The 20988-nt window shown below is 44.0% G+C and overlaps 2 protein-coding genes across 2 annotated transcripts; one reads left to right on the forward strand and one right to left on the reverse strand.

Annotated features, from left to right (window-relative positions):
- The first annotated feature begins 1051 nt into the window (after positions 1-1051).
- On the forward strand, positions 1052-13545 carry si:ch211-51a6.2 (neurotrypsin). Its single transcript, XM_041050708.1, has 14 exons — positions 1052-1305; positions 3274-3313; positions 5554-5796; positions 6384-6522; positions 7051-7226; positions 7562-7709; positions 8122-8300; positions 8475-8616; positions 9038-9252; positions 9421-9562; positions 9865-10143; positions 10354-10476; positions 10706-10986; positions 11210-13545. The coding sequence occupies exons 1-14, from the start codon at positions 1234-1236 to the stop codon at positions 11527-11529; spliced, it is 2499 nt and encodes an 832-aa protein (XP_040906642.1). The 5' UTR covers positions 1052-1233; the 3' UTR covers positions 11530-13545.
- A 2930-nt stretch (positions 13546-16475) lies between these two features.
- On the reverse strand, positions 16476-20081 carry LOC121189548 (poly(A) polymerase type 3-like). The gene is made up of 12 exons (XM_041049772.1): positions 19951-20081; positions 19437-19607; positions 19115-19181; positions 18914-18995; positions 18669-18778; positions 18528-18581; positions 18312-18423; positions 18072-18161; positions 17806-17944; positions 17515-17587; positions 17269-17389; positions 16476-17161 (listed from the first exon to the last, which is right to left on the reverse strand). Exons 1-12 carry the CDS (start codon positions 19956-19958, stop codon positions 17019-17021), a joined length of 1170 nt encoding a protein of 389 aa, XP_040905706.1. The 5' UTR covers positions 19959-20081; the 3' UTR covers positions 16476-17018.
- Between the last annotated feature and the right edge of the window lie 907 nt (positions 20082-20988).

Consider the following 20988-nt stretch of genomic DNA (forward strand, 5'->3'; position numbering starts at 1 on the left):
CGTTGGACGCCTTGTTGATGCTTTGTTGGGGTTTAGTCTCCGAAAAAATTCTCAGCTAAAGTTTCAGCGGGATCTGTGAAAATGTGGCTACTTTTGATATCCATCTCCTGAGCCGAGCAGGGATCTGAGGGGCTGCGTCCCCGAGAGGCCCTCTGAAAGCGTTTCTGATGATACCATCGAGATCGAGCTCCCTAATCGTCTGTGTTTGTGAAAGGTTAGGAGGGAAAACAATCAGCGTCTGAAAAGCCACACATTAAAACCCTTTCATGCCCTCGCACTGTTTACCTCTGTCTGATCTTCTGACTGGTCACTGTAACAGTACCAGGATGTTGGTTTAGGATTATTATTATTAACAGCGCCTCAAACTGAATCCTCCAAAACGATCCTCCAGTTGAATCAACATCTCTCTAAAACATCTTGACCTTCACGAAGGAGGATTTAATGCAGGTCTGCACTGGTCTTAGTTTCTAATAAACTGGACTGTGTATCCAGATAATTGAGGAGCTGCATGGCTGCACTCTTTTTATTTTACATCTGTTTGAAATTTTGGACTTGAGTCGTGTTAGTAGTTAGAGTCAGAGTTGGGTATTTGATCTTATCCAGTCTGAATTCATCAGATTCACTTGGGATCTCCAGGAGGATCCATGCAGCGTTTTTCAACACTGGTTTTCTCAGTCATATCTTGAACTCCTTCCCCTCTGCTCTGCCGATGATCTTCGTGCGGTCTTCAAGGACCTCAGGGTTTCTCTGTACTGCGGCGCACGGCGCGTCTGAGTCTCTTTAACTCTGTCATTAATCGGACACCTTCGGACAGACTGTTATATAGTGTCAGGGTGAATTAGACCTGTTCACAGGGGCTAAATATGAGGGCTTCACGCCTTTGATTTGAAAAGGGAGCAGCTTTGAAATGTCGGTGCGACGCCTGAGTGTGTGTGTGTGTGGGAGAGAGAGTGTGTGTGAGAGAGAGAGAGAGGGAAAGAGAGAGAGAGAGTTGTCGGTGTGTCCTTCCCTCGACAACAGCGCGTCATTTTTAGCTGCGGAGCGGGTTGGATGTCTGGAGTTGGACTCAGAGCGCACCACAGCCGGTGTGTGTGGAGTGTGTTTCTCGCAATAAAAAAAAAAAAAAAAAGAAGCTGATCAGAGGACGGGGGAGAGGTGGTGAAGGTGTGTGTATGTGTGTGTGTGAGTGTGTGTGAGTGTGGAAGGTGCAGAGGAGATGGTTCCTTCTGCAGGATGGACCGGAGGAAAGTCGCGCCCGGGTTCGTCTCCTGCTGTCTGCTCCTGGTCCTGTCTGTCCCTGCAGAGGTAAGCAAGCGGGCTCACTGCCAAACACCCTCAGCCTATATATAAAGCTGATGTTTACGATCTGTCATTTAGCCTGGACCGGGCTTTGTCACGGAGGATACAGTGCACCCATCTGATTTAGCTCCATATGGCTGTGGTGACCTGGAGAATATAATTCCATGCCTCTGTGGTTCCTCAGACATTTTCTAAGAAGTTTCCTGGAAATAACTTTGGCAGCCTTCAGATGAAAAACAGAGGGAAACAGTGTGTATATTTAAAGCATTGGTGATATCTATCTATTTATCTGACTTCATCACAGTTACTGAACATTAGAAAAAAGATGCACACAGATACAGATACCAGACACAAGCCTGTGCATGCAGACTCATTTCACAGCTTTACACGTTCAGCTGACCTGCTTTATACTCTATCAGGTCCTTTACTGCAGCTCTGCTAATACTTCATCAGTGTCACTGTCTCCATTTTCCCATACATACATGCACGCACTGCTGCTTCCCCAACTTTAAACAAGTAAACAAACACATAGATCCACACCAGATCCTTACAGTCACACAGTAGGCTGCTTTTTTTTTTTTTTTTTTTTAAATAGACAGATGAATATCACAATGCTGTTAAAGTCTGACATGAATGTTTTAGCTGGTGCTAAAACAACCCATCTCCTTCCTCAGTTAAAATGATTTCTTTAGTCTTATGCCATACTCCGATAACAACACAACGAGGAGCATCGACCACAAACACAGATCAAACATGAACTGGTGATGTAGGATTTTCTCCTGAATCTGTTGATTATTCTACCCGGAGACAGATGTTGCAGCCAAACAATCTGTCCTGAGCACATAAACACGCTGATTCAAACATTAACACTAATCAAACAGCAGCGCTAGTGTGTGTGTGTGTTCCACTCAGACTGTCTCTCCTCTGAAGAGCAGTAGACAATAGAAGAAAGGGAAGAAAATGAATGTAAATGTAAATGAACACACTGAGAAAAATGACATGTGTATGTTAAATCCTGTGTGTGTTAAGACACTATTGATATATAAATGACGGGCATGTTTTCCAAAAAAAAACAACAAAAAAACTGCAGGTCCATGCGTGTACAGTGCAGCCTGTAAGGATTTTAAAGGGATGGGTCTCCTCAGCGTTAAGGTTCACATAGGACATGTCCCTCTTCTTATCACACACAGTCCCACAGTGTTGGAAGACTCTCTCCACCCAGCATGAATTCAAACAGGCTTAAATTCAGCACATTCAAGCTGAGAGGCAGCACTTCAAGCTCAGAGTCATTGTTCCATTCATTGGCCAAATACAACAGTCGGTATATTTATTTATTATTTCTCTCATTGTTCTGTTTGCTTCGTATTATCGGCAGGTCAAAGTCTGCACTTATTTTTATTCATATCAGCGTATCACTGGAGATAAGTGTCAACGTGAAACAGCCCAGTTTAACAGCTCTTTCAGGTGAGGCTGGGCCACGTCTTTCAAATCCAAATAAAATGATTCACTGGAAGTGTTAAATATTTACTGCAAGAGGTGAACACAAGACTTCAATTTTCTAGGTTGGGGGCCCTCTGGTGGCCCTCCGGCCCCAAGCAGCTTATGCCATAGATGGCCCAAGTATTCCTCTATCTACGAATGAAAGGCAGAGTGCTCCACAAGAAAGCCAGTGGGGGGGGGGGACAGCTCTATGTGTGTTTCTTCTGCATCTCATGTCCAGACAGAGGACAGGAGACTCAGCTTTGAGAATGAAACCATCATTCAGAGTCATTCAAACTTCTAACACAGCACTAACCAAACCCGGGCTCGGCTGAGGGCTCTGAGGTCTTCAGAGCATTAGATGAAAGCCGCGTTTATGGCATGAAAACAGTGTAAAAGCTCTGCAGTGTAATCAGGACCATGTGTTTGTTGCCTGATGACTCTTCTGCATTCTGCTCATGAAGCCTGACCTCAGACTCTGTCTTTGATCCACAGGTCTCTGAAGGTGGACACCTGAATGTTGTGCAGAGTGCAGGTAAGCATCGTCTCAAAATCTTAACAGACGTGTGTGTGACTGCTTTTGGGAGGGGACTGTGAACAGCTGCATGAACTTCACTGGAATGTGTGGTGTCTGATTCTTTTGTTGATTTCTGAGCAGTGGCTGTAGTTGAAATCTTTGCATATAATAAAGATCAGTTGTGTAAGCAGCCACTGCTCAATACTCCAAGCCAGTATGATCAGGCGCTTTCAGATCAGAACTGCGTTGCTGTTAAACAGTTTATGTCCTGGTTTACATTGTGTGAGGCGCTGATATTAAAACCTGAACGTCAGTTGGATTTGAACATAACTGTTTTTTGGTTGTTTCCGACATTGTGCTGTTTTACAGGCAGGACCTTTGTAAAAAGGTTTGGTTTACATCTTTGTTTGCTCAGGCATCATTAGTGGTTTTGGTCGACCCACTTTGGTCACTGACACCGTCTTTAATGAGCGGTCGTGTCCCTCGTGCAGCCCATTCTTTATGACAAGTGGCTTTCATTTCAGTTTTTCTGTATTCCCAGTATGAAGAGTGGTATTAGAGGGAAGGATGATTCTGTTCTGTTCAGTGATCGGACTGAAACTATTCTTCTTTACATCAATAGTCCAACTGTTATAATGACAAAACTCCCATGATTCCTGGGGTAGTGTTTGTCAGATTTACCATCACACTCCACCAAACACAACAACAGAGAGAGAGACTTCCCCATCCCATCCCCAGCATGAAGAGGATGATCCCAAGCACAAAGCCATGGCTGTACAGGAATGATGGCTTTAAAACAGCAGGATTAATTAGTCCAGACCTCAGTTCAATCCAGACTTTGTGTCAGGACTTGTGTATGCAATATCCTTGGTCCTTGAAGGCATAATTTTCCCACTTTGGTGTGGAAGAACTTGATTGGCCTGACCAAAATGCTTTACCCCAACCAGACAGCCTTAATGCTCCTTCTGTCCGTTGTTCTTTGCAGCTTCCTGTCTTCTCCCCTCCAGTCACAGCATGTCTTTATACAGTAAACCAGCATGGTTGATGTACTACCCCCACCACCACCACCACCACCAGCAGCCTGTGAGTCCATATGTGCGTGCAGCTCAGTCACAGTCAAAGCGGTAGCTGTAGATCACCTCATTTTCTTGCTCCGTGTCTGATGGCAATGAGGCTTCGCCACTAATGGGAAAAGCTCCACTGACTTTATAGCCATCAGATACTCGCACTGGAGAATGGATGAGCTGACTGTTGAGCGTTTTATGCTCGGCGTCTGCATTGGCAAGAAGCTACATGCGCCAGTGTTGAGGAATTGACTGTAGGATTATGGGAGAATCAGCGTTGTTGTTGTTGTTGTGTGAAGCCGTCACACAGAGTCTCCCCGGGAAGTAGTTTTAAAGATCGGGTTTACAGCTGCCAGTGCTTCTGGTTGCTATTAAGCGTCTTCCCTGCATTTTAGCCACATCATTGTCTTGTTAAACCACCATCTGTCCACCAGATGAACGCGTCACGTTGGACCTGAACTCCAGTTTCATAGGACATGTTTTTACCAATCACTCCAGCATCTCATAACCTGAGGAAGAATTTTTAAAAATAAACAGATACGTTTCCAGATCTTGAAGTGACATCTTGACTTGAATACACACACACACACACACACACAGTCACACATATGCAAAGTATTTGAAATCTACATAGAAAACAGACTGCATGATTCAGCAAAGCAGCCCACACAGACCAACACACACAGACGAATACACACACTGGATCCCTTTATCTTGGTGTTGTTGTGCATTCTGGTATTTGTCCAGCAGAACAGACACACCCCATGATTCATTATCTCTAAATCAAATACATAGCACTAAACACACAGTAAGTTGCCAATGGGATCAGACCAGTTCTTCACTGGCATACTTGATCCTAATAGTATAAAGCTTCATCAGTGGGCCCTAGAGACTATAATGTGCATTACATATCAAAATCTAACCTGCTCTGACCCTTGGTCCCCTGGTCTTGGACAGATCAGACAATCATGTTGGGCCCCATTGTTGTGCAGCTCTTCAATGAGATGTTATTGGTTTGTTACTTATTTGACCAAATGAATAACAAAGAAATAAAGTTGTGCATTTGATTAGTTTTGTCTTGTTTGTGTTTTTAATGAGTTTTTCTTCTAACTTGAAGCTCGTTGCTTTGTTCTTGTAATGTGATTCAGTAAATAGAAGCTGTGTGACTGACTGACTGATGGTCTGTGTCTACAGCTCCGCAGTCCTGTTCAGAAGGCTTTAAAGAACTGGGATACTATAACGGCTCAGCTTCCCGCACTGACTCAGGCTCCCCCTGCCTGAAATGGACGGACTTCCCGGACTACATGCGGCAGTACCCGGGCCGAGGCCTGGGAGACCACAACTTATGCCGGAACCCAGACCAAGAGGTTATCCCCTGGTGTTTCTTCAGGCAGAGCTCTGGTGCCATCAGCTGGGCCTACTGCGACTGCCATCAGGGTGAGCTGAGGATGGATGGATGGATGAATCCCTATCACAAGTCCAGAGCCTGTTGTCTCTGATGGGGAGATGAGGCTTGTGTGTGGAAGTGTGGCTTTATAATCCACTACTTTGGTTTGTGACTTACGGTCAGGGTCAAAGAGGGGCCAGAGGCCTGTCACAGGAGTTAGCAGGTCTGTGGTTGCTGACAGGTAATTGGAGAGGAGGCAGAAACCTGCTGCGGCCACAGCTGCATTGCCAAAGATTGCTGCATTTGGCTGAGAGAGGATCAGACAGAACCTTCCTCTACCCTTCACCTCCTGCATTTGTCACCTCAACATCTGAAGAATGTATTCAAACAGAAGACTGAATCTTTCTACTCTTTCCCTTTATGACTGACTGTTTCTTTCACTATGTATTTATTCAACATACCTTTGCTGACACCCACTTCTGTTTCAACTTACAGTTTAGGATTTTAGAGCTATAGCCGGTTTTCTCTTGGCTCATGGCTACCTTGTGTTCTAGCTCCATCAGAGCTGCCAGATACAGTTTTTTTCCATGTTAATGATCAGGTTTACTTATGGAGATTCTTGCTTTGTCATCTGCAGGTGATGCCAGATTGGTGGGGGGGTCATCGGGCAACAGCGGGCGTCTGGAGGTCTACCTGAATGGCCAGTGGGGGGCAGTGTGTGACACACACTGGACCGACCGAGATGCCAGTGTCATATGCAGGCAGCTCAGGCTGGGGTGAGGGCAACACAGCTTCAGTACTTCAGTCTCTTGCTTTGCTACGTTTCAGGGAAATGTTACACATTTTACTCTTCTACATTCATGTGACAGCCATCGTTAGACAGCTCATGAATCGATTTACTTTGCAGTACATCCCTCTAGTGTTGTGTTTACAGTGCTATCAACAGATAAAATCTGATGCTGAACTATAACTCAAAACCACAGGACGCCAGCTAATCCCTTGCATCAACTATAAAGTTGGCTTCAGTCACAGTAGGTCACTGAGGGCGCTCACAGCAGGCCCTCCATCCAAGGCTCCTTGACTTATCCCACCCCAGGCTTAAAACTAAATAAACCGAAGGTGATTACACCATAGAGGTTGTATCTTACAGACTTTGGATAGTCACCAGCTATTCTTGCCAGTGAGCTACCACTGCTTTTTGTATTTTACCTGTCTGATTTGCTGTCGCTTTTGTCATCGGCCTTGATGATGTTTGCTTTGAGGATAGAAAGGAGAGTTTCTCTGTGTGTTTGCTGTCCGTGCAGTGAGATTGGTACAGCACTGCAGCATTCCTACTTCGGTCCGGGATCCGTCTTCCACTACGAGCGTCTGGGTTGCCGTGGTAACGAGAATTCCCTACTGGAGTGTCGGAGCCGGAAGTTCGTCACCGGCGACTGCAACCATGGCAACGAAGCAGGGGTGGTTTGTGCTGAACCTGAAGGTGAGACCACGGTGTCGCTTCAGATTTTATAAACATACATATCGCTAACAGATAATGATGGATACATGTCACATACCACACAGTTGCTTTGTTGGCCATATAAAAACATAGGACTAGGATCTTGTCTTGTTGGCATGAGTGGTTTTTTGACAATACTTTCAAGACCCCAGCTCCCACACACATCAGTATTCCTTCAGCACTTAGTAACCGACCAATCACAGAGCAGAACTGACTGGGTTTTTATTGGCTTTTATTTTATTTACAGTTGTTTGTTCCCAGTGAGTCTTTCAATTAAAACCAGTTTTTATTTAATAATGATTATCTCTCTCTCTCAGGCACTGGCATCCCTTTGAGGCTGGTGGGAGGCCAGGAGGACTTTGAGGGCCGCGTCGAGGTGTACCATGATGGCAGGTGGGGAACCATTTGCGATGACCAGTGGGATGACACTGATGCCGAGGTGGTGTGCCGACAGTTGGGCCTGGGGTAAGAAATAACTACCGTGCCGCTGCTGCACAAAAAAATGTCAGGTCAGACTCTTAGCTGTGACACCTCAGCTGCTTCTAATCTAAATCCCTCTAAATGTTAAATGAACAGAGGGCATATAAACAGGCACAACTGGCAATTAATAACTTAATGTATCAGTATATTGTGACAAAACTACTCTGAGAGCAGTGTAAATGAATATTTCATCAGCAGCACTGATAATGGTGAGTTACAGTGGGATTGATCCACTTTTAAAACTTTTGAATTTAGTTCCTTTACTTAAGTAAAAATTTGAATTACCACAATGTAAATGTCTTGGTCATATTCTCTGTCTTTATTATAATTATTAATAAAAATATAACACCTTATGCGTTACACATTAAAGGTGGTGTTTGTATGTTCTGACCAACAGGGGTGTGGCCAAAGCATGGACATGGGCCCATTTTGGCCAGGGTGTTGGTCCCATCCTGCTGGATGGGGTCCAGTGCACAGGTAATGAACTGTCTCTAGAGGAGTGTCCTCATAACAACTGGGAGCAACACAACTGTGACCACATGGAGGACGCAGGGGTGTCCTGCAACCCATACACAGGTCAGAGCCAGCAAAGAGAAAACACATGACTGAAACTTCTCCCAGACATGTCACTGTGATCGTAACTGAGTTAAAAGAAACCGCTAACACCATCACCCAGACAGATTTGTCATGCACTGCCTGAGCATGTGATACAATACAATGAGAGCTGTATGCTCTCCTGTGTGGTTGCAGACGGTGCGGTCCGACTGGTGGGAGCAGACAATCACTGGGAGGGTCGTGTGGAGATTTACCACCAGGGACAATGGGGCACTGTGTGTGACGATAATTGGACTGAGCTCAACGCCCAGGTAGTGTGTAGACAGCTGGGCTTCAGGTCAGTGCATCAATACATCTGAGTCACCACACCTTTGTGCCTCACAAGCCGCTCACATATAGGATTCAAAACGCTGGGACAGTAACAGCTGCTGCTCACTGTGAATGAGACCTGGCTTTGCAGCTCTTAGAAGGGGGTTTATGATTATCCATCCATCCATGTTTCTGTGTAGTATCCTGGTCCTGGTTGTGGTGACAGCAGGGTAGTCCAGATGCCCTTCTCACCAACCACCAGCATGCATGAGGCTTTAAGCTCATGAAAACCTAATTTGCATCAGATTCTGTAGAAGATCAGTGGAATCAAACTGCATCTGCGATGTTTAGTAAATTATACCATTTCTGTTGGTGCAGATCAGTCTGCAGACTTTTCACCTTGAAAACTGTCCACACAGAGGTGTTCTGTTCTGTGGTGGTGTCTGCAGGGGCCGAGCGGAAGTGGCTCCTGACGGGGTGTACGAAGAAGGTCGCGGGCTGATCCTGCTGGACGAGGTGCAGTGTCAGGGATCAGAGGCCAGTTTACTGGCCTGCGCCCACACCGAGTGGGGCCAACACGACTGCTCCCACAGTGAGGATGTAGGTGTCCGCTGTGAGAGGGAAGGTGATACCAATGAGATACCAGGCCTGTTGCCTCCGGGTGGTGAGTACACACCTTACTTTTCCCACGCATATGAGATTTATATGTATTCCCCTTGTGAAGACACGTTAGGATGTGTCACAACTTGCTAGCATCTAAAAACCTCATGGCGTGATTAACTGCCATTAACACAATAATGGCACGGTTTTCTTCTGGGATGTTTGTTCGCAGGCCCTCTGCTGCGTTTGGTTGCTGGAGAGAGCAGGAAGGAGGGCAGAGTGGAGGTCTTCGTTAACGGCCAGTGGGGAAGCGTGTGTGATGATGGCTGGAATGATGTCAGTGCAGCTGTGGTTTGCAAACAGCTGGGATTCACGTTAGTATCATTACACCCTCTCTGATACATTTGCCTAAGACAAAAGACAGACAAGAGCTTAAATGAAAACATGCACTAAAATACGGAATATAAACTAGGAAATGGGTCAAATCTATTCTAAAACTCACAAGTAAGCAGTGTAGGGATGCTAAGACTGGAGTTGTGTGCATTCTCTCATTGGCCTCGGTGCAGGGCCAGCTTCAGGCCTGGGCCAACCAGGCAGCCGCTTAGTGCATCTCCATACACATTATAATATGATCCACCTTGGGATAAATCTGTGTCTCTGTGTGCTGTCCTTTCAGGGGAACGGCTAAAGCTCGATCCATGGCGTACTTTGGTGAGGGTCAAGGTCCCATCCATCTGGACAACGTGCGATGCTCAGGCTCCGAGACATCCTTAGGCCAGTGCGCGGCCGTGGGTCAAGATGGCCATGACTGTCGCCACAGCGAGGACGCGGGCGTCATCTGTGATTACACCCTGGATCCTGTGGGAGACGGTGCCACGGCAATGCAGACCTGTGGCCTGAGACTCAACAATCAGCGCCGTCGACGCAGGATCATAGGAGGAGATAAGTCACTGAGGTTAGCATGCACATACAACACTCTGGCTCCAGTCAAATGTGAAGGACATGTGAGTTTGAATTGTGGGTCTGAATTATGCGAAGAAGTGTCCTCACAAAGATATAAGTACAAAGGTGTGTGTGAGCACAGCTGTCCAGAGTGTGCAGCTGTTTAAGCCAGCAGCAGCCCCCTAAAAGCCTGACTCTGGTTTGTGTGTGTATGTGGTTTCAGGGGCCAGTGGCCCTGGCAGGTGTCTCTGTGGCTCAGGTCTCAGTCTAAAGGCAATCATCCTCTGTGTGGAGCATCACTCATCAGCCCCTGCTGGGTTGTGACGGCTGCCCACTGCTTCAAGAGGTAGGAGACAGCTCCCTCTAATGGTCCTCCAATAATATTGAAGTCTGCAAAAATTCAAATTCAACATTTTTGTAAAATTGTTTACGGAACTGATGATTTTCCTGCTAAATTTCATACACACAGGTCTGATGCTATCTACCCTCCCCAGCTGTAGTAACACTGTGGACTGCACATTAAATGATGAGTATTTATTTAGACCATCATTTCCAGTTGTTCTTTCCTCCTCCAGATTTGGTAGAGACCCGACCCGCTACGTGTTGCGCCTGGGTGATTACCACACTGAGGAGCAGGATGACTTTGAACGCACCTTGTCCCCCGAGCGCATTGTCATCCACAGGAAGTATCAGAGTCAGGGATGGGAGTATGACATCGCCCTGCTGAGGCTAAAAGGCACAGAGGGCAACTGTGTGGCATTCAATCCTCACACTGGTGCAGTTTGTTTGCCAGAGCCAGGTAACAAGTGGGAGAAGAGGCCTGCCGCCTGTGTGATCACTGGCTGGGGAATCACAGGTAACGTCACTGCTCAGACCACTGCAGCGATAAAATGACTTTCCATCTGTCAGAGTCAGGACAGGACTTTTGAGATGTTGCACGTGGTCACTGCGCTAACAAGCAATTTCTTATTACTACTTATTTGAACGTCTACATATTGAATAGACGAGATGTAACGTGTAAATAACAGCCTTGACAGTAAACAGGTCTTGTCTTTCTTCTGTCTGCTTCCTCCTGTCAGACTCAGAGTACTCCAGGACTCTGCTCCAGGCCTGGGTCCCCCTGCTTCCAGCCTGGAAGTGTAAGAAGCGATACGGTGAACGCTTCACCAGCCGTATGCTGTGTGCCGGGAGCCTGTCGGAGCGCCACCGTGTGGACAGTTGCCAGGGTGACAGCGGGGGTCCGCTGGTTTGCCAAGGGGAGGGGGGCCGTTGGGTGCTGACGGGAGTCATCTCGTGGGGTCACGGCTGCGGCAATCCCTCCTTCCCTGGGGTGTACACTCGCGTTAGCAGGTTCCTGCGCTGGATCGATAAAGTCATCAACAAACCCTACAAGAACTGATGATGGAGAGTAACACAAAACAACATTAGTTATCCAGTGTTGTAGCAGGAGGTGTGTGTTGGTAAGAATGAAGCCTGCACCTCTGTGTTGTGCCTCCTGGAGTTTTACAACAAGCTCTCTCAAGATCATTAGCTTCTTTCCCACATCACATCAAAAAGCATGTACCATACATTGTATAGTCCTCTCACAGTAAGAATCAATGCTGAATTACCACACAGTAGATTACACCTGTGCTGCTTTACAATACAAGCCTTCCACTGGTTTACCTACGGCAAGCTGTTAATGTGAAGGAGCAGCAGCTTGAAGTGTGGAGCATGTTATATGGTTTAGCCATGATCTTAAGCGGCAGTCCATACTGTGAGGCCACGTAGAAGTGCATATGTTCATGGCAGGGCAGTAGAGGTTGATGGGTCCCATATTTTGGACCTGATCCGAAGTGGTGGGATAGGAATTTATTTATGCACTGTTCTCTATTTAGAGTTGTAGCCACCCAGCAGACTTGGAATAGAGAAAGACATACTGACATACAGACTTGAAAGACTAGGAGCCAAGTGAACTCATGAAGACCTCTGGTGGGTATATAAGCACAGTATGGTGTTACACTAAGCCACTCATGTAAAAAGCTGAATGACATTGCACTATAGCGCATGATTTACAATCACATCGGGTCACCTGTGAATGAGCTGTTCATGCAGGGCAGAGCCAATGAAAGAGTGACAGTAACAGGGAAATACAGATACCTTTGAAGAATGATGTGTCTAGAATAGTACAGTACCCAGTTTGTACATACAGACATTTTCTTTGGTTCATTAACATTCCAAGTGTGTATCTGTGAACCTGCACCACGGGTCAAACCATTCATACTCATTTTTTACTGTTATCATATTTGCGGTAATTTTTTAAAACTGTTTATGTGTTTAGGGATGTGGGAACATGTGTATTATCAACTAATAGTGGTAAAGGTCTTAAGGTGGGTCATGATCTATCACCTGATCTTGAGGCCCTGTTGTAGAGAGGAGAGCGGCCTGGTGTAAAACCTACATCGTTTCAGCTGATGTTGTGCTGGTGGATAATCTAAAATGAATTTGTCCACAGTTCACAGAAATGGTGAAGAAACAGCAAGTTAGATTTGATTTGATTTGATTTGAATTCAGTTCTGCAAATCTTTGTCCAGTGACCCACCAGCAGGTTCCTCCATCTTCGGTTATGAACAGGATTCAGTAAACTTGAAGCTGAAAATGGTTTGTTATCACAGGCTGTATGCCTCCACTCAGAGCTTGTCACACTAGTTTTTCATCAGTATTATGACTATTATGTGATGCCACACTGTGTGTGTCCAACTCTAGTGTCTGCAACAAGGTATACTTTAGTTCTGTTGTGTTCTGTAATTTATTTGGGGGACAAAAATTGTTGACTTTGTTAAGTTGTATTTATTTAAGTTGTATTATAACATGGTCACATTCCACTCTGAGACTAGAGAAATGAAATCACAGCTGTAAGTAACCATGCTGCAGGGACATCTAGTATGTAGTATGTTTGTCACCCACTGGACACAAATATTCAACAAGGACTCAGAACTGAGACCAACTGGAGAGTCTCTGTTTGAACTTGAAGCCTTCTGTTCTTTTTGCAGAAACCATTCAATAAATGTCTCAAAAACATATATTCACTGCTCCACAATCCCTCACAAATGTCCTTATACTGGAGAATCCATGCTCTGTGAAATCTGTAACACAAACAGTTGAGAAAAATATCCATCCTACAGTATAATTTCAGTATAATGCATATTTTCACTGCCCTAATCTCTCTGCTGCTTTTACTCTCTCACTGGTTAATTTATTCTTCATTCTGATAACTGTATTTTGTTCTCTCTCAGTGTTAAGTTGTTCTTAATGACACTCATCACTTCCTGAAGATTTATAAGAAGCCTGATAAGAAGTGATTTCTGCCTGAATTACTGGAAGGCTTTTAATCTGAGGCTGATTGAGGGAATATTAAGTTTGCAAAAGCATTTGGTACTCAGGCACAAAACAAGCTTTTTGTATGTTGGTAATACCTTATATAATCTATCTATATGGAAAATAAATGATAACAAATAACATCAAATAATATTTAATTAATTCATCTTACATACTTGTTGGACACACCAAGGAGAATTTATTCCTCTTCTTCACCATCTATCAAATCCAAACTCTTCATAAAAGCAGAACATGATCCCTAAACCTTTTCAAACATTTCCTGTTTTCCTTTTAATAAATAAGTAAGTAACCTTTTAGGAGATCTTTAGTTTTCTGCATTGGCACGTACAGTATAACAATGTTGCCTTCACATCTGTGCATTAGTCTGGAAATGTTGCTAATTTCTTTATTTAACTTTACCAGAATGACTCACTCACAGAGCTCTTTATCACCACACTAACACTGGGTAGACTTTAGACCACGTTTGTGCAGGTGGAGCAGAAATGCTCCAAGTGAGGACGGTTGTCTGCTCGCAGATACTGTTCTGTGAATTCTTATCACGTGCATGCACCTGGTTTTTATGTGCACGGTTTTGAGACTCATTAAAAACCACAGCAGACGATCCATGTTGGTTGATTACACGATTTAATGATCAAACACACATTAAGAAATAAAAGATACAGAAAAAAGGGGAAAAAAAAGAAAAAAGTAAGATCTGGTGTTTTTCCTCAGGCCCTTCAGTGAGTCAGTGGAGCTCAATCAGTTTTGCCTGCTGTAAGAGAAACAGTGAGGAACAGGACTGTGAGACCAATAAGTTCATGGAACAGCATCTAACACCACCTCCTTCATTAACACAGAGAGAAAGGGACCAGCTGCAACACAGTCGTAGATCTAAAAGCACAGTGAGCATAAACAAGGACAGGTTTCTCTTCATGATCCTGTGCTGTACCTGACGAGGTGTAGTTTGATGGAGCCTTTCTTCACACTGACAGGTTTGGCGGGGCCGGGAAGCTGCTCACTCAGCTCAACAGTGGGCTGATTCTGAGAGGGAGGGAACAGACAGAGAGATAAGTCACAACATGTGAGTATCTTTACTAGTACTAAGTCTCTTAGCAAGACTTTGTTCATCTAACTGCAAGCTGAGAAGTTTAATAATATATGTTAACAGGACACCTCCCACAACATACCAGGTCATATCTGGGTTTCTTTGTCGGCGTCTCAAGCTCAGGAGTGCCAGGTCTCTTTTTGCTTGGAGACGGACTCTTACTGAGCGAGACGCCTGACTCGTCATGGCAGGTTTGTTTTGTCTCCTCGTGTGGTTCAGTGTCAAGTTTGATCCTCTTGGATGTTGACTCTTCTGAACTCGGAGAACGAGGTCTTTTTGTGGCCTGTGGAGTCATGGAGGAGGGAGTGGCTGTGGACACAGACACCGATTCCTGTAGAGAACAAGGAAAATGTGTTTTTTATGGTAACATTCTCAGAAAAAGCTCAGTTACTGCATCTTAACACAAGTCTTGGTTGTACAAACCTTGTCAGTCCTCATCTTCTTAGCTGGCATCTCAGACTGAGGCCAGCCTTTTCTCTTTGTGCCTGGGTGACATGCGTCGTCAGGTGCTGTGAGGTTTGCTGGTGCAGAGATCTGGTGGCTCACTGCAGGCTGTGGTTTCGGGCTGAAAACCTTTTTCCGTGAACCATCAGGCATCTTCCAGCAAAGGTTCTCCCTCTGCATGTATTTGGCTGATACAGTCATTCCCTCTTCATATACTTCACTGGTCCTTACCTGGGTGTAGACTGCAACAGCACAAAATAAAAATACACTTTATCATTTTTCACAACATTGCTCCATTTCAACTAAACCTGAAAAGAATGAAAAAAAACCATACTGGCATCAGTGAAAGAGAGGAGGTCAGAGGTCAGGTCTATCTTCTGGTTTTTGGACCCGTCTGTATTTAGGATGAGTCCAATAAGCCAAACTGTGCTCCCTCCCTCTCTGAAACACACAGAAACACAGGTCAGTGAGCTGACAGTACAACACCTACATACCAAAAGAAGAAGCTTTAACGCTTTCTCTCTGCTGCAATTAGTTGAAATAGAACCATAAAATCACATCCTTACTTGTTGTTCTTCCTGGGTCCAGGGAACATCTGTAGATTAATGTGAGCCAATGAAATGTTCACATTCCTCTCCAGAATTCCCACCAGGAGTCTGATTTTAGACTCCACCAGGCTCGTCCTGACAGAGGGAACAAAGCATAATGTTCACAAAGAGCAAAGCACCCAAGTATCTGGACAGAAAATATGAAAACTAAGAAGCCGTTTCACCCAAAGATGTGAGACTGTCGAAAAAAGCTTTTACTCAAACATGGCTTCTCACTTTCTTTGTTCTCTGTACTCACCATCCAATATGCTGCTTGTCTGTGGTGGACGTCACTTGAAGCAGAACGTAATGCCTTTAAACATAAGAGACAGAACGATGGCAGTACATGTCACAGCACTGAGCCTTTGTACACAGGCTGGGATCTCACTACAGGAATAATCATTTCTATTTATAAGATGAATCCCAGTCTTCACTGGATCCATTATCCACAAATCGGATTGTTTTAAAACATGAGTGATCTGTGCTTGTGTATTTAACGCCAAAACTCAACAATGCAACTTTTAAAACTTCACATCAAAAGCTGAACACAACTGCTAATAACTAATATAATCACAAGCCATATCAAGGATTTTCTGCCTGTTCTGATCTTTCTGTCACCAAATGATTGTAAGAGATCATGAAGAGTTTCAGTCAAACTTCCTCAAAGTAAAAAAGTGAGATCAGAACACACGGCAGATTTATTCAGACAGAGACATTATATTAACTGCAACAGAAAAGAGAACAATAACACCTGGTTTGCAAAGAAATCAGAACAATCAGCATTCAAGCTTCAAGACCAAGTGCACATTTAAGTCTGCAGCAGCATATTAAGAGCTTAGAGACGCCATTTAACATAAATCCACAGGGAAACAGATGATCCACCTCCTCTAAAATGACTTGAACAGAGCTCAGTCAACACTTTGAATGAATAACAGCAAACAGCAAAAACCTGTCAGCACATTCATTCAAAACAACAACAACAACATATCAGTTTCATTGTGTAACACTCAGTGAACCTGCCCTGAGCAGCTTACTGTGAGGAAACAAATCACAAAATAAACTTCAATACAATGTCACACCCTAAAAAGCACAATGTGCAAACACACGTTCATTTAAGTCGACACAGTTCAGAATAAAACATATGATACAGAACACAACACAAAATCATTTGAAACAAACCAGAGTACAGACATTTTCTTTTTTCACTATGTACAGAAATATCTTCATTAAAAAAATAAGAAGAACCATCAACTATAAAGCTCTGGCTCCTCTGAAGGCACAGCTACATGGGTCTTCCAGGTTTATCAGAAAGAAGTATAGAAGGTATATATTAAAAATATCTAAATGATAAACAATGAGAAACAATGTTGGAAGAACTGTTCATAAGAACATATTTTAGAAAGCAGCGAGCATGTGAGTCCTTATTTTGATCCTTAGGCAGCTCAGTACATACTGGTATTTCTCAAAAAACTCTGGAGTCTCAAAGAGCTTGGACCAGGTGGCTTTTCCCTGCTGGATCTCCTGAGCGATGGCGTGGCCTGTGAATACGGAAGAGTAAAAACAAAATCAGCTTTGTCACAGTTAAGGGTTAATTGGCCCACAGTGCAGTGAGCAATTGGCTGTTGTCAGCTAAGTGACTACATACCCCGTTTGATCTCCTCCGTTATGATTGTGAAGGTGGAGGGAGACACGTTGTAGGACGTGTTCTGCTGTGGGTATGCCGGGGTAATGATGGGCATGATGTGGCAGCGGTCACTTGGATTCACCTGGAAATGTAGAAGGACACAGATTTTCAGCTTCCCTGAGTTTAAAATGTGATAATTCAGCAGCTGACGTGATTCTATGATTGTAGCCTGAACTCTCAGTAAAAATGCTTTAGCTGAGGCCTTACCCTGGGGTCCCAGAAAGGAAGGTTGTAGCGGCAGTCTTTCACCTCCCTCAGGCAAACTGGGACGGACCACACCCTGACACAAAACACAAGATTTTCAAATCCACTCTTCCTCGTCTACAACTTTTTACAAAGCATTAACATGCAGCTACACTTTCACAGTGAGACAATGAAGTCATAATTGAAAAATCACCCAATATTTTCTAAAATCGGTGCCAAGTGACTTTCAGTAAAACTAAGATTGACATTTTTACATTTAACAAGGACACCACCAGAAATGCTGGGACAACTCACCACATTGAGTAGATCTTGAAAAACTTGGTCACCAGGGTGGAAGCTGTGGCATTTGGAAATAGCTGACAAACCCTGGCGACCAGTATGGCCCACGATACACCGCCCAGGAAGCCCAGCTTGTTGGAGTAAATGTTACGACCTGAAGGGAGATGAGAGGAGGAGAAAATGAAGGAAACATCTAAGTATCATGTAAGGGGACATGTCCACCTATTGACAGTCTCCTAAGTGACTAACAACATGAACTAGTCCTGTGTAGTTCAGCTCACGTTTGGCCCACAGCTTGATGGTTCTCAAAGCCAGCCTGAAGTTATAAACATTAGGCACAAGGCTGAGGATCTCCTCTGTCACTCTGTATCCTATAAAAACAGAATGAAAACAAAGATTCAGACAGAAACAGATGCAGTGAAAATGGGCAAATCACAAATGAACAAATTGGTCCACAGTCATAAAGAAAAGGAAAATGACTACAGCTGTCAGGTAATACTGCACTTTAATCTGATGCGTACCACTGAGACTCCTGACGCAGAGTTTATCCAGGTTCTTCAAGAGCTCGTCGTTGCAGAGCTTGAGATCTTCTGGAATGGACCTCTGCAGCAGCCGGGCAAAGACTAAGTCCACCTAGAAAATGATGAAAACACAAAAACAATGATTGAGGCACATGCAAACAAAAATGAGGACACAGCAGACAGAAGAGTTTTTAGTTATTTCTATGCACAAATTACCTCAGTCCCGTCATAGCACAGCTTGATGACAGGGACAAACGCCTCTTCGACGGCCTGAGGACAAAAGAAACTGTCAGTCACTGGTACCAGAGTGAGAAATATCCTTTGATGTGCAAACAATAAATCACTTGTACGTCAAACCTGTATGTCTGTGACCTCCTTCTGGGCTTTCAGCTTCTCGTAGAAGGAAGTGAAGAAGTCTTTTCTCTCCAGAAATCCAGGTCCGACACAAAGGGCATCAATATCAGCACCTGTCAAAGAAATACACGTCCATATGAGAGGAAAGTCTGTATTTAAATAGACCATTATCTTCAGCATATACTCTCAGAGGCAGTAGCCCACCACTCAAAGAACCTGTGCTGCATGTGTGTGAATCTCTTAATTACCTTTGGTGTGAGATCCCAGGTGAAAGGAGCCAAATGGAGAGATCTTACCTCCAACATTGTCAGTAACAACCTCAGGTAAGTTCTAAAATCAAAAAGCAAAACAATCAAACTGTCTCGTCTGTGCAATCAAATGTTTTCAGTATCACATTCCAAGATACTTTTCAAATAACAGCACAGAAGATTTCACCAACAATTTCTTACCATTTCTTTACACATTTCTTTAAGCCAGTCTTTGTAGACTGACTCCAGCCGCTTGACAACGTTCTCTCTGCAAATAAAACCGAAAAAGCATTTTCAAATATTGAGCTAAAGCATCTTATGGTCCTCTTTCACTTGTGCTCTACCAATGGCATTAACTTCAGTCACCGAGGAGCTTGTTGTTTAACTCATTATTCTTTTCACAGTAAAAACCAACCCAGAGGTCTCAATAGCAGCATCACATCCAAGATGCTGAGTCACAACAAAAGCAACGCTGTTAATTAAACAAAGTGAGAGTAATGACATAGAAAAAGATGTGTCATACCTGTGTCGCAGCTGCAAGTCGTCCTCAAATATATCATATGCTCTGAGACTTTCACTCAGTTTTCTGCTCTGGATCAAGTCCCCCTCTTCCGGCAGATCCTCGCTGATGGGACCGGTGATACCATAGGTCTTGCGTATCTCAGGGAATAATGGGTCTTGGATATTCCTTGGTCTGAAAAGGGATATTTACACGTTGGTGCACTCTTCATCAAACAGTAGTGAAACAAAATGCACACAAACCTTAGTAGGAAGGAAAAGGTGTGTTGTGTTAAATAGAAGGAGACTGGAGCCTCCTATTGTGCTGAGAAATCTCAGAGAAATCTGTGTCAACTACGTATATTACTCCCATCATAAGGCAGCTCTCAACAGCAACCCAAAACATTTCCAACATCACAAGTTAAGCTGCTGCAAAATCACTAACAAGTGTGAACAGCAGATGCGCTGCGCTGCTCATTTACCTGTTTACCTTCCTCAGTCTTTAAATAAACAAGAAAAAACCAGCCAGCAGTGCTCACCCAGACATTGTTGTAACAATGAAGTCTTTCTTTGCTCGTGTCGACTCTCAAATCTTCTGTTTACACTTTGTAAAACGAAGCCAAATCGATACAGCGCGCGCGTACTCTGGTTGCAGAGATGCTCACTGAACTTCAGGGCGAACGTCGTCACTGTGACGTCAGCTCTCGAATCCCAATCAAAGGCAACGACTCGTGACAGAGAAAAAGAACACGTGAGCCCAAACTGCGTTCAAATGATACAGCCTCAGATTATTGGAATAAAATTCAAAGATGTTACGCAGTCAAATGTTTTTATCTGAATATTAGTTATTATGATTATTAATGTTCTGTATTTGTAAAATATATGAATAAACATAAATACACACGCACGTTTATACCTGTGGTTTAGTCTAAACTCAGTTGCTGTAGAAATGACCTGCCAGATGTTTTAAAGTTTAAGCTAAACTTTCTGCACACACTCTTTTAGTAATTCAGCCATTATCAAATAGTAGATATCAGATAGTCAGATACCTCATTTGGGATTTTAAACATCTGCTTTGATCAATATTTGGATATGAACAACTGATCAGACGACTGTGTGTAATGTGAAAGGCATGGCTTGTGATGAACCTATAGAAAATGATCATCTCTCTCTGTAGTTCCCCTCAGCTCTTCAAAGAGTTTTAGCATCTTCCAGTTCATTATTTTGCTTTGACAGTGCATCTTCACTGCTTTGGTTCACTCTCACTCTTTCCTTCCAGGAATGCTTTGCAGATCTGACTTTATATTTTTAGTTCTCTGTCTCGTGCACCTGCACGCATCTGTGAGCGATCTGCTCAGAGGGAAAATGTTACATGTGCATCTGCAGCAGTGTTGGAAGAAATATTCAGATGCTTTTCCTCAGTAAAAGTAGTCAAATCTTAGAGCATCTACACACAAACATAGTCCCCTCTACAAACTGTACTTGACTGACACCTCTCTCACCCTTCTTTGGATTCTGGTGCATCTTCAGGGGTGGAGCAACTTACACCCCATCAATCTTAGTCCATGAGTTTGGTT

This window comes from Toxotes jaculatrix, chromosome 11 (genome assembly GCF_017976425.1).
Source record: "Toxotes jaculatrix isolate fToxJac2 chromosome 11, fToxJac2.pri, whole genome shotgun sequence".
NCBI lineage: Eukaryota > Metazoa > Chordata > Actinopteri > Toxotidae > Toxotes > Toxotes jaculatrix.

Excerpts from the sequence above, each read along its gene's own strand:
- si:ch211-51a6.2 (XM_041050708.1), top strand. The coding sequence starts at position 1,234 with ATGGACCGGAGGAAAGTCGCGCCCGGGTTCGTCTCCTGCTGTCTGCTC. Across the intron at positions 7,227-7,561 it reads GGTTTGTGCTGAACCTGAAG|GCACTGGCATCCCTTTGAGG; the intron begins GTGAGACCACGG and ends TCTCTCTCTCAG. Across the intron at positions 9,253-9,420 it reads AGGCCTGTTGCCTCCGGGTG|GCCCTCTGCTGCGTTTGGTT; the intron begins GTGAGTACACAC and ends GTTTGTTCGCAG.
- LOC121189548 (XM_041049772.1), bottom strand. Across the intron at positions 19,182-19,436 it reads GACTTGCAGCTGCGACACAG|AGAGAACGTTGTCAAGCGGC; the intron begins GTATGACACATC and ends TTTTATTTGCAG. Across the intron at positions 17,162-17,268 it reads AACGGAGGAGATCAAACGGG|GCCACGCCATCGCTCAGGAG; the intron begins GTATGTAGTCAC and ends CCGTATTCACAG.